Source organism: Orcinus orca, chromosome 8 (genome assembly GCF_937001465.1).
Source record: "Orcinus orca chromosome 8, mOrcOrc1.1, whole genome shotgun sequence".
NCBI lineage: Eukaryota > Metazoa > Chordata > Mammalia > Artiodactyla > Delphinidae > Orcinus > Orcinus orca.
The window spans coordinates 42778849-42795897 of record NC_064566.1 but is presented as its reverse complement, the minus strand read 5'-3'; the positions used below and the strand labels follow the sequence as shown (position 1 = coordinate 42795897).

Genomic DNA, 17049 nt, shown 5'->3' with positions numbered 1-17049 from the left:
AACCTTAAACAAATTAACCCCAAGCATCCTCCCTTGTCAAAGAGGGAGTGATATCGCACCTGCTCCTAGAGTTGTTGTAATATTATATGAGATACTTTCTGGAAAGCATTTAATACTGAGGAGGTGCATAGTAAGCACTGAACAGATGGTGGCTATTATTCTGTGAATTTCCATCCATTCAGCGAATACAGTGGACCCTTGAACAACATGGGTTTGAACTGTGTGACTGTTCTTTTACTCCGCATATATTTCACTGAGTCCAGGCACTGCATGTTAATACAGTGGTGAGCAAGGCACTCACAGAGTTTATGTCTCCCATTGGCTATCGTGAAACAAAATTTAGTAGAGGTTTAGGAATAAGATAGGAGACAGTCCCTAGGATAAATGACTGTCCCATGGAACTGAATTATAGAAAATTCTCTGTGTTGTAAAAAAAAATTGCACCACCACCCCCCCAAAAAAACAAAACAAAACAAAAACCCCACACTAATTCTTGTGGTGTCTTCTTAGGCTCTCTGAGTGAGACCCAATCTGTAAGGTCTTTCTTACATATGGTAACTAAGCTTAAATAGGATTTAAGTCAGACCTGTAATATCCTGAGTTTTTGCTGGAGGGGGCGGAGGGAGGCTGGGCAGATCTCTGAACAATCCACTTTTTGAACATTGGACTCCATATTCCTTTCCAAGTAAATCGTAGTCATTATGGCACAGATGGAATATGTTTCCATTCATGTGGTGTTTGATATATATATATATATACTTTAATACTTGATATATATATATACTTTAAAAAATATTTTATTGACATATAGTTGATTTACAATGTGTTAATTTCTGCTGTACAGCAAAGTGATTCAGTTATACATATATATATTGTACGTTCTGTTTCATATTCTTTTCCATTTATACTTTTTTTTTTTAAACAGGTGGTAACAAACAGGGATACACAAGAAACTCTCCTGTGCATGGCCTGTGTATTTGAAGTTTCAAATAGTGAACATGGAGCACAGCATCATATTTACAGGCTTGTAAAGGACTAACCGTGGTTATTTATATATATAGATATCTGTATATACACACACACATATGTGCACACACACACACACTCTCTCCATGATCGAACGACTGACTGTAAACCTCACCACACAGGGGTGCTGCCCTGGCCCTGAGGTCACCCCAACTTTTCTAAATCCTGTTTGACTGAAGTCATTTTTTCATGTGTTCATACTCATTATAGCTGTGAAGTTCTGGTACAGTTGTAAAAAGAGAAATCGAGTTGTTTCTGTGTGTTATTCAGATCCACAGCCCACAATTCCTCAGAAAGGTGAACCTTAAGAACCCAAGTCTCTGTCTGCAGAGACCTGTTTCTCGTTGTGGTAGAAAAAAAAATTAAGACAGAGCATTTACCATTGGACATTTACAGCCTTTATACAAATGTATTTAGTGTTTTTTTTTTTCCAACATAAAATTCTTGTTTTAAGATACAAGTAAAATTAATCTTTAAATATAAATGTAAATTAGTACACAAAACTAAGAATCTTTAGACTTATCTTTGTAACAAATTAGGGTGGAAGTTATGAAAGAATGTAATTCACTAAATTATTTTTTAAATGAAACTTTTCCTTCTTTTTGAAACCAAATGTTAAAATATAGCCTTAAGAAATGCTTGGTAGAAATATCCTAATGAGACAAATTTGTACTTTTTTCCTCGAGGTTAAAACTAATCTCCTAATCCATTAAACTCTTGAAACAGCTATTACAGAGGAAGAAAACTTCACCCCTTATCCTTAACATATATAGTATATTTAAAAAATATAAAATTGTATTGTACTAATGTGATGATTATTTAATGAAAAAGAAAAGATGGCTCTTTTTGCAATAAGTAGATAAATACTGAAAATCTAAACTTACAATGTTTATAGTCTTGTGTGTGCAGTTATATTTTATATGGACAACCAAATTTTTTATTAAGATGAGTAAATATTTGAACCACTGAAATTTAATAACAAAAATTTAAAATTGGGATGAATACTGCACTGTGAGCTGCAAATTATAGAAAACCCTGTGGCTGGGAGAAATTTCATCAACCAAACTCATAAAAGGCTCATCAGTTTTAGGATCTCTGCTCCCCAGAAAATCACAAGCATGCTCACCAGCCTGTGGGTAAATTATTTCTGGTGATCCAATATGCATATTAACCTGCCGTAACTATATGTGTACGTGTGTGTTTGTGTGTACATATATACACATATACATATATAGTTATTCAACACATATTTATTGAACATCTATTCAGTGTCACTCAGTTTTCTAGGTGCTGATATGTGTGTATTTCTCAAGTCTGTGTCCGTAGATCTAGGTGTATTCGCTAAGGACACGCGTTTCCTTGACATCTCTCAATAAGTCACAATGCTTATTTGACTGAGGTTGAAGAGGCTCAGCTATCTATCTCTGCCCTTTCCAAACAGGCACATTTGGGAGGTTTTCTTCCTAGGAGGAATTCAACTTTCCAACCCAAATATTCCAAAGCATTGTCCAGGCAGTCTGTTTGATGTGGCCACATGTCTTGGGTTATTTCCATAAGTGCTTCATTGGGAAGGGGACAGGGCATACTCCCCAACTTCCTGGAGGAAAGTGACGTTTTTTATAATTGTCAGGAATAGGTTAACACTATTAGAACATAAAATGTTTTGTAAGTTGTGAAACATGTCAAGACTTTTACGTCAAGCCAGAAAATGAAAACTTTGTTCTGTCACATTCAAATAACCTACACACCCACTTCCCTGTCCCACCACCTGCTCTGACCCTGCTTATATATTGATTAGTATCTGGTGGTCATGAGGGTGTGGCTGGCTCATGGCAAACAGAAGAACCAAGCCTGACCTCTCCCAAACCCATGACCCTGGTCACTGGGAAGACCAAAGGAGAGAGCGCAGAACTTTCCCCTTTTGGAACACACATCCCTTACATAAGCCAGTAGCATGGTGTGTATCTTCCCTACGTAAAGAGACTACAGTTTGTTCCCTGATTCCAGGTGGACCTTTGAAGAATTGCCCTAGTGGCCCACCCTTCTATCTGGTCTTCGGCCCAAGCATTAAGCTTCTTCCTTGGTCATATATTTATGACTTCTCTTGGTCACCCCTCTTAGGGATGCTTCTTTGGCTCCCATCTCCTGTGTCTTTACTCAAGGTGTTACCCCCAGTCTCTCAGGACCAAGGGGCGCAAATGATCTTATGTGGCTAAAAGCCACGCCATCCCAGAACTTCAGGGCAAGAGGTATTTGGTTCACGCTTTCTCCCAGGAATGGGGCTCTTCGGTACTGCCAGGAGGGCTCTGAGGATTTACTTTTTTCAGAGCGCAAATAGATCGAGACCCAAGAACACCAGCTAGAGGGTAGTTCTTCTGGCTGCAGAGAAGGGCATACCCTGGTCTGCTGAACTCACAGAGTTAGGCTGGGCCCTCTGATGCTTGCCTCTTCCTCCGAATGCCTTTGTAGTTGAGTTTGGGGGTTTACATGGATGAACTTGAGGATTGCTCTTTGCTCTTAAAACAAGTTTACTTCTTGTCTTGTCCTTCTAAAGATTTCTCCAGGGCAGATATTCTCCCTGTCTTAACCACTGGTCCAACCTCTTAGCCCTTTCTCTGTCACTCCCAAATTAGACCCTGGGATTAGATTTGTGTTAGAACATCGAATCCAAGTCTGTTTTTGGTCCTTCACCCTTTATGGCAGAGTCTCCTCCCTTCGTAAAGCTTTCTGTACCATAAAGAAGCCTTTCCAGAGCTCTGTCCTCACTGCTCTTTGCTGGGTGCTCTATCTCCTGGTTGACCCTCCACTACCAGGATCGATTCAGGGACATCTTGTGCTTTCATTGGAGAGTTCAGAGGCCACTTTCCGCAGCCTAAATAGGGAGAAGTTGAAGAACTGGGCTTTGGTCTCTTGGTATTCATTTTCATCTTAGCAAGAGACCTAAATAAAGTTGGGGCTTTTCCAAAACATGTCCTAGAATCCCAGAACGTCTAAGCTACCATAGGCCAGGGTTTCTCAACCCTTTCTCGACACTGTTGACATTTGGACCGGATAATTCTCTGTGGTGCAGGGCTGTCCTGTGCATTGTAGGAGGTTTAGCAGCATCCCTGGCCTCTGCCCACTAGATACACCTTTCCCCAGTTGTCACAACCCAAAACGTCTCCAGACATTGCCAAATGTGCCATGGGGCACAGAACTGCCCCTGGTTGAGAACCAGTGCCCTGCATCTGACAGGTCACAAATGCCATATTTGAGGTTTTCTTTCTCCTTCCATTTTACCCTGAGAAAGCTTCTCTCTTGGGAGCCTTGTCTCAGGCCATCAAGAGACAGGTAGGAATATTACTCAAATGATATTGTGTCCATGTTTCTTCCTGTTTCAGAACTTCTATTTCACAACAGAATCTCTCTGCTACAAGTATTCTTTCCTTCCTCCCTGGGAAAGTTGGGGACAGCTGGCCACCATCATCCCTATAATCAACTCACACCTATTTAAAGAGCATTTCTGATTTGCTCTTCGTTGCTTATTTTATCAGGTTAAAGAAAATCCCACCCATTTTTATGATTTCTCCTAAGGTTATAGTTCTCATTATCAAACCTTTAATCATTTCAGTACATTTCCTCTGGTCTTCTACTTTTAGCCTTGCACTCATTGCTTTTTTGTAGAATTTACAGAGACCTCTGGGACATTTCATCTTTAAGGATGGTGGAGAGAGGGATTCATTTCGGAAGAGGGCTGATCGAATTTTCCTTTATCGAGCTTTAGGAAAGCACAGTCTTCAGGCATACCTCAGAGCTAGCGCGGGCTCAGTTCCAGAGCACCACAAGAAAGCAAATATCACAGTAAAGCGAGTCACACAGTGCATATAAAAGTTATGTTTACCCTATATTGTCGTCTATTAAGTGCAATAGTATTATGTCTAAAAAAAAATCAGTACACATACCTTAGTGAAAAAATATTGCTAAAAAATGCCGGAACAATTACAATAGAAACTTGAAGGTCACCATAAAAAATATGAAAATAATAAAAAAGTTGAATTATTCTTCAATTATTAATTATTGCGAGAATTATCAAAATGTGACACAGAGACGTGAAGTGAGCAAATGTTATTGGAAAGTGATGCTGGTAGACTCGTTTGCCTTAGGGTCGCCACAAACCTTCAATTTTTAAGAACTGCGATATCTGTGAAGCACAATAAAACGAGGTATGCCTGTGACCTCCATTTTGTAGATGAGAAAGTTGAGGCCCAGAGGGGAGATGACTTGCCCAAAGTCACCCAGCTGGTCAGTGACAGATTAAGAGTAAGGCTCTGGGACTCCTGACGCTTAATCCTTGGCCTCTTGGCGGGGGTCGTTCCTCTCTGGTGCTCAGGGCGGAAGAGAGAGGGAGGTTAAGACCCCCTTCCTCTGCCAGAGCGGCAGCATCTCCTGGTGGTGACGCTGCTTCTCTCCCTGGAGCGTCATGTCTGGGAGGCATGCGCGAGCAGATAGGAAAGCTGATGAGCCTTTTGCTTACCCTGAGGACAGTTCACCTGCCACAGGCTCTGAGTCAAATTTCTCTTCACAAAGCATCCCAGCAGCAAAGTCCCACGCTCGGACCAGCCAAAAAACAGCCCCCGTGCCCAGAACTTGGTGTTACAAACCCAAGTCTTCTCTAGGTCTCAAGACTCTAGTGGCTTTTGCAGTTTGTTTTTGTACAAACGTAAGTTATTTAAATCACACAAGATGACAGTCAACTTTTCAAACCAGGTACCGATAACTTGTATGATTTTTGTCTATGCTCTGGTACACTACACCTGTTCTAACGAAGGGTAGAACCAATTTTGTGTGTTGGTGTTCACACCTGTGACATTAAGAGGATACGTCTGCATTGCTTCTTTCTTTCTGTTGATGTTTCTGTGGCAAAACCCTGCACATGTCATTTCTGAAAAGCCTTAAATCTTTGCGATGTTGCGTGTAGGGTTTGCAGTGCAGAAGGCTGCCTCGGAACTGTGAGCCCTTTTGTAAGCTGGAAGCATTTCTCTTACTACTGTTAACTTTTGTAGGAAGTTTTCAATTCAGAGCTGCCAAAGCGTTCAGTAAGCAGTGCCTTAGTGATACTTAGTCGTGCCGCCAGCCTTTTCTCACACCAGTTCTCGATGTCCCTTTACTGATCGGCATGGTATTTAAAATAGAGCAAGCAAGCGTTGTTTTCATTTTTGTTTTGTAAGCCCATTTTTCTCCAGTTCTATTGGAAACTGACTTCTTGGTCTGAAATCTGAAATGAACAGAAGTCAGTTCATTGACCACACTGTCAAATGTCTATACCAAAATGGAAGGTTTTGCAACTTCGTAGTTTACTATGAAAAGCAAATTGTATACTTTTAATGTTGCCTTTTAAATTCATGACCAAATACTTAGCTATTTGTGAATCTTCTGCACTCTAGCATGAAAGTGCCTTTGGTTTGAGATTCCAGCTTAGAAAAGTGCTGCCATAATCACGATAATTTGTAGAGAGACCAAAAATATTCTGAGATCACCGTAATGCCTTTGGTTTACTGGGATAGTAACCAACCACAGGCCTCCATTCACAAGAGCACGACGCGGACCCTGCCTGCTGCGCGGTCTGTCTGCCGTGGGGGAGCCCCTGCCACCCATGCCCCCGGGGCGCACAGCGGCAGGAGGGCCCCCAGGAACTGGTGTGTTTGTGCGCCGTGACCCCATGCGCCATCTCCGCCCGTCACCCAGCCCTGTGTCCGCCTGAGGGAACTTGCACACAAACCGCAGACTCTCGGCCGGTGGACAGATTTGTCCTTCTTATGCTCACGTTCAGTCTGTGGAGGCCTGCCTTTCCACTCAGACGACAGCGCGCACTTCCGGTTTACGCAGTGATACCGTTCTGAAAGTTGGAAGCCTCAAACTGAGATGACAGTGCAGAACAAAAAATGGGTTAGGGTCATTACAATTGAAGTGTTCTTCTTAGGGCGAAAATGTTGACTCTGAGTGTTGTCTGAATGCGCTATGAGAAACTTCCAAAGAGCACCACTCACGATTCGGAATTTTCGAAGAATGTTCCAGCCCTCCAAAGGGCAACTCTTTAGAGTCCGTGCTGGCTTTTATCAAAACCTTGTGTAAATTGGGAAAATTGATAGAGGGGAGGAAAAGGAGTGAAAAGGATGAGAAGGCAAAAAACACGAGCCAAACAAAAGCCAGGACAAAAAGACTTTTCTTTAACCAATATAGACTTTACAGTGACATTAGACATCTTTGAAAGTTAGCCTCTGAATGCGATGGTCCGTCTGTCTCTACCTGGTGTCTTTAAGAATACCCTCTTTGGGCTGTCTGAAATTTCAGGAGTGATTTCTATCCACACCAAGTTGTGAGTATTCGTAGAAATTTCTACAAGAAACAAAAAAAGTTAAATGAAAAGGAAAATTGCTCAGCACAAGTTATAGTTAGCTGCTTGAATTCAGCCCCTCCCTGTCGTGGCAGGACTACACCACAACTTGGAAGAAATTAATCAAATGTTTGTTTTCCTGTTTCCCTTTTCAACTGTTACTGTGCTTTCTTTGGCAATAGTTTTCTCTCATTAACTCATTACTTATATCCTTAAGAATGAAGGTTTTGTGTTTAAAATTGCATTGCAAAGGATAGTTTCACTGAAGTCATGCACCATTAAATAAGATGAAATATTTGTCTTTATTGTTCTACTTCCTAAGCCGTAAACTTGTTTTATTCTCTGTGAATTTGCATTGAGTCTGTTATATGCCCCACTCCATCATTTTAGCATTTGAAATAGCATTTACGTTCCCTCTCGTTCATCATGAAATGGGGGCAGATTCCAGGAGATTCCACTTCTATCATGTTGGCTCTCTGTTGTCTGCCTTCCATTATGAAATTGTCTCCCCTTCCCCTTTTTCTGAAAGAGGCTGACAGAATCTAGGTGTAAATCAATTGGAAACCAGTCTCTGGTTTTCTCCCTCCCTCCTTCCCTCGGTCCCTCCCTCCTTCCCTCGGTCCCTCCCTCCTTCCTTCCTTCCTTCCTTCTCTTTTCTTTTTTGCATCAGTCATTTTCTGTGATTAGTTTCACCGTGTAAATTAGATATTAACTGCACTTCTTTAAAAAAAAAAAAACCATCTCCCTGTTACCTCCTTGAAAGAGTCACTTCTGTAGGCCTTTTTCAACAGGCTCATGACTGCAGATAAGGAAAAAAAAAAAAAGTAAAAACAAAAACTATGTGCCTAAAAAAATGACAAAAAAAGTTTTGTAACATTTAAAAAAGAAACCTGAATAGCCTTTAATTCTTTAATATGCTTAAATTTTATGTAAATCGGTTTTTTGCCACGTGTGTTTGTTCACATTCTAAATGGCTTAATGGGATTCTCACAGTCTGTCTTCGAGTCACGTGTATGAAATGGGCTTGTGACGTAAGCGTTTCATCTGGTCAGTGGTTCCTTTGATATTGTACTGCTGCTGTGAGTGGGCTGGGGAGCCTGCCTTTAGGCAGTAAGGTTCCTCTTGGGTAGATTGGAGAGATGGGGGGATGGGGGCAAATTCTCACATACGTTTTCATAACCTGTTTGCAGAAACTTTGAAAAGGCGTTTGGTTAAACCTCTTGGCAGTACAGTATTCTTGTATTTGTTAACGTCTGTGTTTAGGTACTGGTACCTTTTTGTTTAAAAATGTTCTAAGTGTTGGCTTTAAAGTGAATTTATCTTTAGTATGATAGTTATATGAAAATTATAGGGTTTGTGTGCAGAGAATTTTTTTATAAAGTGCTTTGTATAAAAAAAAATGTATTCTAGCTTTCGCGGTACATATGTGTGATAACTGTAATATCCATGACAGTTAAGTGCAATTATTTCATCACTCTAAAAATGCTATTTTTGTGTCAGTTCCTGCAGGTGTTTTCATGTCTTTGCAAAGTGACACATTTTGATGCCTTCTTGATAAAGTGGTAGACATTTTGTAGCTTTCTAGAAACTTTGTATTCATACGGTATCAATGAAAAATAAAGAAAATGAAAGTGTGGGTCACCTTTTTTATCTGCCAAAGTGTATGTTGTTGAAAATGAAAGGTGCTTTATGTGTTGTGGGTGAATGTATGAAGGACAGAGTAAAGGAGGTTGAAGCCATGATCCTTTTGATGGTGTCCACCAAGCTCAGTTATCCGAACATGACATGTTAATGTCTAGCAGGGTTTCTTTCTTCCTGTTTGTTTTTTTTTTAATAGAAGTATATTTGATTTACAATGTTGTGTTTCAGGTGTACAGCAAGGTGATTCAGTTATACATGCATATATATCTATTTTTTTCATATTCTTTTCCCTGATAGGTTATTACAACATATTGAGTATAGTTCCCTTTAGCAGGGTTTCTTAAAAACATCCACAGGTCAGTTGGTCTACCTGCCTGTCTGCCTGTCTCTCTTTAGTGTGTCATTAAAATTGTTAACCCGCCTTGCTGTGTGCATGCCAGGAACCAGGGGTAGAAGTTGGTGCCTGCACGGTGCAGGCTGTAACCCCGCCCTGTCCTCAGGAGTGTGCAGCACACACATGCACAACAAAGCCTTGGAGTCACTAAGTTTACTGATTCTCACAACAGTCCTGATGACAGTAATATTATTACCCCCCAGCCGATGCTCAGAAAGGGCGGGTCGTCCAGAGTTGTGACTGGTGCGTGGTAGAGTCTTCAGCTGGTCACCCTGGCTCTGATGCCTTGACCCTTGGCCCGTGCGTTTTGGCTCACTGAGACTCCGTGGAAACAGCTCAAGGCTGGGGAGGAGAAATCTGGGGGCCGAGGGGCTTTCTTAAGCAACAATGACCTTAGGCCCTGACAGCAGGACCCAATGTATCCTGGGATCCTTCGGTTTGAACTAGACCTTAGAAGGTCTTGCTTCTCCCCATTTCTTTGAAATCTGAGGTACAGCCTGCCTCGAATCCCAAGAGGCACTGTGGGAGGGGGAACAGAGAAAAAATTAGCTTCCAGTTCCTTTGAAGAGGCATATTTTTAGCGAGCTACAATTCAAGAGGAAGGCCATTGTCTCGTGAGCTGCTCGGGCAGAGGGAAGGGGAACTGTGGGCCATTTTGCTGAGGCCCTGTTAATATGCCAGGTACCTTCACAGTCACGATTTCTTTAACCCACCTCCTCTTGAGTAAAGGAATCATTTCTGATTTTCCAATAAGGAAATTGAAGCCCAGAGAAGTTAAGTCCTTGTTAAGATCATGAAAGCTAATAAGTAGCAAGAATTTAGAGGTGGAAAAACCTCCTCCCTTGCGGTCCTGGCTCTGCTGCTGGCTGTGTGGCACTTTAGACCTCCACCACCTCCTCTAAAACAAGGTGTTTAACGCATCAAAAACATCCTTTATTAGTGCCTGCAGTTCCAGTCAACTTGAGTTCAGCAAAGAGAGTGACATGCTAGGTGACCTAACATCACTGAGGAAAGGGATTGAAGGCACACAGGGGAGGGAGAATAAGGCTTCTTGTAATATTGGGGAACAAGAAACTTCACTGGGAACCCCGATCATTTCTTCCTGCCTTACTACTGGCAGAGATCCCTTTATCATAGCTACCACATACTGAAAGCTAAATTAGCTCCTGTTAAGTCATTGGTAAGCACCTGAACAATTCCAATTCAAAAAGCACAGTGTTGTGTTAGCTGGTGAAGCCTCAGAGTTTTTTTAATTGCCTTTGAAGACACTTTTGTTCTGTTTAATGCCCCATATGTCAGATTTATCTAGGTGGTTGTAACTAGCAAAGCCTCAGGCTGCTAGAAGCAATTACTAGAAGCAATGAGATGAGGTGGGGCAGATTGCGGGGAGGCGAGCACTTCATGTTGTGAGGCATCTGTTTCAAATGGGGCCTTAACATGGTCTTCAGGCAGAGGGGTGGACGGCTAGCCTAGAAGTTTCAGAGAAATCTGAGGTTCAGAGCTCTCAGTGTTCCCACCCAGGTGTTCCCACTCCATGTTTTCAGTATCCCACTCCGTATCTATTAGGGCCTGACAGGAGACTTGTGAGAGCTCTAAATTCAGCTTTATTTGTAATTTCTGGCTTGATTTTTAGCACAGTCTGCCCTTCAACTGCATGACCTAAGGATTTCTTTAAATGCTGCCAGGGAGATCTTTTACACCATGCCCTGAGTTGAGCCTGACATTTTCTTCCTTCTGTGCACCAATCGCACTTAGCAACAACTAACCTATTAATACCACCAACCAATCATAATTCACACCACCCCAATCTCTCTAGCATGCTAGAGATTGCATAAGGTAGTGCATCCCTTTCCTTGTGGACCCAGTGCCAATTTACGACAGGTGACAGTCTTAGTTATTGTGCTGCCACAACATTCCAGTGGACCAACTATCTTAGTTTAGGCTCCCCCAGAAGCAGACCCTGGAAAAAGACTTGAGGGTGAACAGTTTATTTGGGAGTCTTAATAAAGATGTCACTTCACGTGATGAAAGGTTAAATTCACCACAAAGATGAAATAATTGTAAATTGATATGCTCTTAATAAAACTACCTTAACACTCTTAAGTGAGAGAACTGCAAGGAAAAATACAAAACCATGCGATGCTTTCAGTAGTTGATGGAACAAGCAGACACATTCCAGGAAATATGTAGAAAAATCGAAGTACTAATTGTGTACGATGTGTCCCAAAATTGTCATTCATATGAAAACCGTACACTTGCAAATTAAGCAAGTGTCAGTATATTGCAAAGGATTGCTGCAAAGCTGCTCAATATTCTCTGACCTCAAAGCAATTAAGGTAGAATCAATTTTAAAAGGATCTTTGGAAAAGCTCTCACATATTTGGGAATTCATAAATATTTCTAATTAACACATGAGAAAAGAAGTCACAGAAGTTAAATATTGAAAACTGTATATGAAAGAAATACTATCTACTAAAATGTGTGGAATGCAGCTAAAGCAGTATTTAGAGGATACTAGACTAACATGCGGAGAATCGTCCATACTAGATAAGAGAAAAGACCAAAAATTAATGAGATAGGCATTCAATTCATGAAGTTAAAAGGACCAAAATAAGCAACACACACACACACACACACACACACACAAGGAAGGAACTGTTAAAGCACAAAGTAATGAAATAGAAAAATGAACACAATAGAGAAGATCAACAAAGTCAAAAATTGGTTTTTCAGAAATACAATCTATAAACCCTAACAAGACTGATAAAAGAGGGAGAGAGGACCAAACCAACCAACTGAATAAACAAAAAGTAACAGGAATGAAAATAGTCATCACTACAGATCCCACAGATATTAATAAAAGTATAATAAAATAGATAATTAAAATATACTGTTATAAACTTTATGCCAATGAATTTGTAAGTATAGATACAAAGAATAAATTCTTAGAAAACTGTAACTTACGAAAGTTGCTTCACAAAGAAGTAGGAAACCTGAATAGAGTAGTCTTAACAACCATTAAAGTTAATGAAACAGTAGTTCCCAATATTTCCACTCAAAAACTCAGGCCTACATGGTTTATTAGTGAGGTCTATCAAACTTTAAAGGGATAAGGTCCTGCAATCTTACAGAAAATACTGCAGTGCATAGAACAAAGGGTATAATTCTGACCTTAGCTTAGGTCTTCTAGAAAGCAGAGCCTGAGGCAAGGACTAAGATACTAACACATACTGTACTTCATTTGGGAAACGTAAGCTCAGGGAAAAAATGAGAGAAAAATGGAAGTAAAACAAGGAGAATCCTATGAAATATGTGACGCATTACTGTCTTGACTGCCACTTCACAGTGAGTTGAAAGAGACCTATCAGGTCACTCAGCATGTGAAACTCTTGGCATGTGGACTTTTCTGGTAAGGTTTCCAGGAAGAAACAATGTTGTGGAGTAACCAATGGGAGAAAAAAGGGAGTAATCTAGCTATCAGGTAACCTCCCATCTCTGAGTTCTCATTGGTCAATGTTCTTGCCACAGGGATGATTGACTGTCCCACTGGGTTGCATTATCCACCTCATAACAGCTGTTCAGGAATTCATATCCCATGTCTTGTAATGCTGCATCTCATTAAAGTCTGAAAGTGGAGGGAAATTCCACAATGTATGAGTTACAAGTCAAGGCAGGGAAAGAGGAGGCAGTCAAGGGTGTTTGAGAAGGTGCATAAAGTTTGTTTCTAAATATACTCCCCATTTTACTGTATGGCTAGCATACCAACAAGGACAGTACGAAAAAGGAAAAGTACAGGTTAATCTCACTCATGAGCATAAAATTAAAATATTAATTTGAGGATAGCCATGTATATAAAGCATAATGCATGATGACACAATGGGGTCCATCCCAGGAATGCAAGGTTGGTTTACATTAGAAAATCAACCCATGTGATTCACATTAATAGATGAAAGGAGAAAAATCATAGATCATCTGAATAGAGGAAGATAGATGCATCTGAAAACGCACAGTGTCCATTCATGATTTTTTTTAAACTTCTTAAATTAGAACTAGGAGAAAACACTCTGAACTGATAACGGGTATCTACAAAATAAATCAATAAGCTAAAAATGAAAGCATTCCTTTTGATACTTGGGAACGAGGCAACGATGCCTAAGTTTACCACTTTTACTCAGCATACTGAGGTTCTACACAATGTTGTAAGGCTAGAATAAGAAACAAAATCCATAAGAATGGGAATCCAATCTGTCATTATTCTTGGAAGATAAACTGGTATATGTAGAAAGGCCAAAAGAACAGATAGATTTATTACTAGAATTTGGAAGTAAGTTTATTATATTGCTGGATACAAAACAATGTACCATGATAAAATGCATTTTTGTATTAATAGTAACATAGAAAATTTTTAATATACTGTTTGCTTGAAAACTATGAAGTGCTGAAGAATAAACCTAACAAAAGCTGTAAGAGATCTTTATGGAGAAAATTATAAAAGTGTTACTGGAAAATCTTTAAAGAAGATCTAAATAAATGGACAGAGACAAATATTATGAGCTGGAAGACTCCATAATGTAAGGTTGTTAGGTCCACCAAATCTACAGATTAAATCCAATCCAAGTGAAAATTTAATAATTTCCACCACCACTACCCTGCTCCCACTGTGTACATGGGAAGGTAAGTGACCAAAAATAGCTAAAAAATTTGAAGAATAAGAACAAGTTAGGAGTATGAGCTAGCTACCAATTTTCTCTCAGCTCCAAATCCATCCTTTGCCCTGCTTTGTGATAGTGGAGCTAATAGACCCTATAAACATTTCTTCTTTGCCAGCTGGACACAATGTTAAGCTTTACCAATAGAGAGCACTGGAGTTACACTGCAAGGCAATGGCGACAGGAAGGCGTTTCCCTTCTGGGGATCACTCCTCCGTTATTATTACTCTGCACAGGAGCCCAGCAGACCTTGTGGAGCAGCTCTAACTGTGTCTCTGGCAACTGTCTCTCCACCAGATAGGCAGTTTCTACAGACTATCTTTATCCCAGCTATGGCCTATGGCCATGGTGGACAATTTCTACAGACCAGCTCTGGCCCATGCCCCTGTCACGTTTCTTTGCTACTGGCAGGCTGCACGTTCTCAACCTTTGGTTGGAAGGGCGTGGAATTCTCCTAAGTCCCTAGTTCCTTCATTGTCTACTCTTTTTCTTTTTTTAATTTATTTTATTGAAGTATAGTCGATTTACAATGTTGTGTCAATTTCGGCTGTATAGCAGAGTGATTCAGTTTTATATATATATATATATATATATATATATATATATATATATATATACACATTCTTTCATAGTCTTTTCCATTATGGTTTATCACAGGATATTGAATATACTTCCCTGCACTATACAGTAGGACCTCGTTGTTTATCCATTCTCTATATAATAGTTTACAGCTTTGTGAGTCTGTTTCATAGATAGGTTCATTTGTGTCGTATTTTGGATTCCACATGTAAATGATGTCTTATGATATTTGTCTTTCTCTTTCTGCCTTCACTTAGTATGATAATCTCTAGGTCCATCCATGTTGCTGCAATTGATACTATTTCGTTTTTTATGGCTGAGTAGTATTCCATTTTTCACCCTTTTTCACACTCTTTTTTAGCCTAGAGGTAGTTGATGCCTTTTTGCACTTGCTACTCCTGTACTCCTCTGAGTCTTCTTTTACCCCTTTTAGTAAACCGCTTTCTACGAGTTAACAATTCTTTATACTACATTTTCCCTGTTCAGGAATATGTGTGATTTCTGTGGCTGATATAGGGGACTAATCCTACCAAGGTATCAATATTTATTATAAAGCCCTAGTAAATAAGTCTGTGTGGTAATAATGCACAATTAGACAAACTAACCGATGGAATAGAATAGGGAGATTGGAAAAAGACCCAAGGTTATATAAAACATGACAGAAATGGTACATCAGATCAGTGGGTTAAGACTCTTTCAGACTCTTGCCTTTAGCTGAGATGCTTTGCGTCTGTTTTGTGTTTGTGTGGTCCAGGAGCCAGCCAGAGATATGAACAGATAAAATTTGGGGTCCCCCTCTCTGGCCCTTCCCTTCCAGGAATCCGTCCCCTCCTTTCGGCAGCTGTAGTTGCCCTGTACTCGATCTTCTTTTCTCATGGGCCAAAAAGATGGCTGCTTTTCCACCAGCACCACCACTGGCTTGCACAACACTCCCTGTACCTGGCCCCTCGGGCACAAAACAGCAGAAATAGGGAGCTCACTTCCTATCACTTCTCTCTCCACACATGGACTTCCCACCCAAATCCACCTGCTTCTTTTTACTCCCTGGTACTTTCAATGCTTCCATTTTGTACACGTCCATACAGTAAAAATCTTTTTTTTCTTTTGGTCAGGCTCCGCGCCCTGTGGGATCTTAGTTCCCCGACCAGGGATTGAACCCGCGCCCGCTGCTTTGGAAGTGCGGAGTCTTAACCACTGGACCGCCATGGAAGTCCCCATCTAGTATAATCTTATTCAGTTACTACTGTAAGCAGAAGTCTGGCTGTGATATTTTCGGGGCAAGCAAGGTATGAAGATGCTTGTTTCTTTGCAGGTTTTGAGCTCTTGCAAGGGCTTCCCAACTCTGCTGTGAAATCAATATGACATCTAGTGGCTTGGTAAAGAAAGTTTGGACTGGTTTTCATCAGTTACATCTAGGTTTGGGGCTTCCCAGGTGTGGAGGTGAGGGTGGGGGGTCAGTGGTTACAATATGTTTTAATAATTGATTTTTAAGGAATAGTTACTAGAAAACAATAACAACTAATATACCTAAAGACCTGGACTTCAATCTGCTCATTAATAGGAAAGAAAGACAGGGGGATGATAGGGATGGGAAAGGAAAGGAATGACATAGGAAAGAAGAGGAAGAAAAAGGAGAAGCTTGGGGTGAAGAGAAGGATGCAGGTTGAGGAGAAATGAGAAGAGAGAAGGGGATGGTGTGGGCAATGGATGTTCCAGGAAGAGGAAGCAAGACTGAGAGCCTAGAATTAGGAAGTAAGTGACAGAACAAGGACAAGGCAGTAGCAGGAAATGCGGTTTATGAGTGGTCTGGCTTGGGAAAGACCTTTCATTTCATGGGGCAGAATTTACATTGTATCCAGTAGGCAACAGGCACTCATCTGAGTTTGTAACCATCAAGGGCGTCTCTGCCCCAGGCCTGTCTGCGCTCAGATCCACTCCTTGCCTTTTACCTCCTCTGAAATGCAACCTTGTTGGTTGTCTTCTCCAGGCACCTCTGCCAGGTGCCTGGCAGCAGAGCGTGGCCAATGCAAGGTCCTGGTGGAAGGGAGAAGCTGGCTCATTGCCCTCCCTTTCCATTCCAGGGGGCGCCTCCAGCAGCAGAGGCTATATTTCCTTCATGGCTCCAGCTCCCACTCGAGGGACCCCCAAGGGTTCCAGCTTCTAGTGATCTGATCTGGGGATCTAGGAGTGACTTTCTATTCCTGCCCATCTTGGAGTTCAGCTTTTCAGTACCCTCACCACCAGTCTCCCGCATCAGATTCCCTTTGTTTTAAATATTGGGTGGGCCAAAAGGTGCCTTCGGTTTTTAAGTAAAAATAAAAGACACA

At 40.9% G+C, this 17049-nt stretch overlaps 1 protein-coding gene across 13 annotated transcripts in view; it reads left to right on the top strand.

The window, feature by feature from the left end:
- Positions 1 to 9035, top strand: part of TEAD1 (TEA domain transcription factor 1) — a 262180-nt gene extending 253145 nt beyond the window's left edge. For all 13 annotated transcript variants that reach the window (XM_004279174.3, XM_049713805.1, XM_049713802.1 and 10 more), the window contains one exon: positions 926 to 9035. In XM_004279174.3, coding sequence (XP_004279222.1) covers positions 926 to 1039 — 114 coding nt within the window. In that variant the 3' untranslated portion in view covers positions 1040 to 9035. The remainder of the gene's footprint in view (positions 1 to 925) is intronic.
- The last annotated feature ends 8014 nt before the right edge of the window (positions 9036 to 17049 follow it).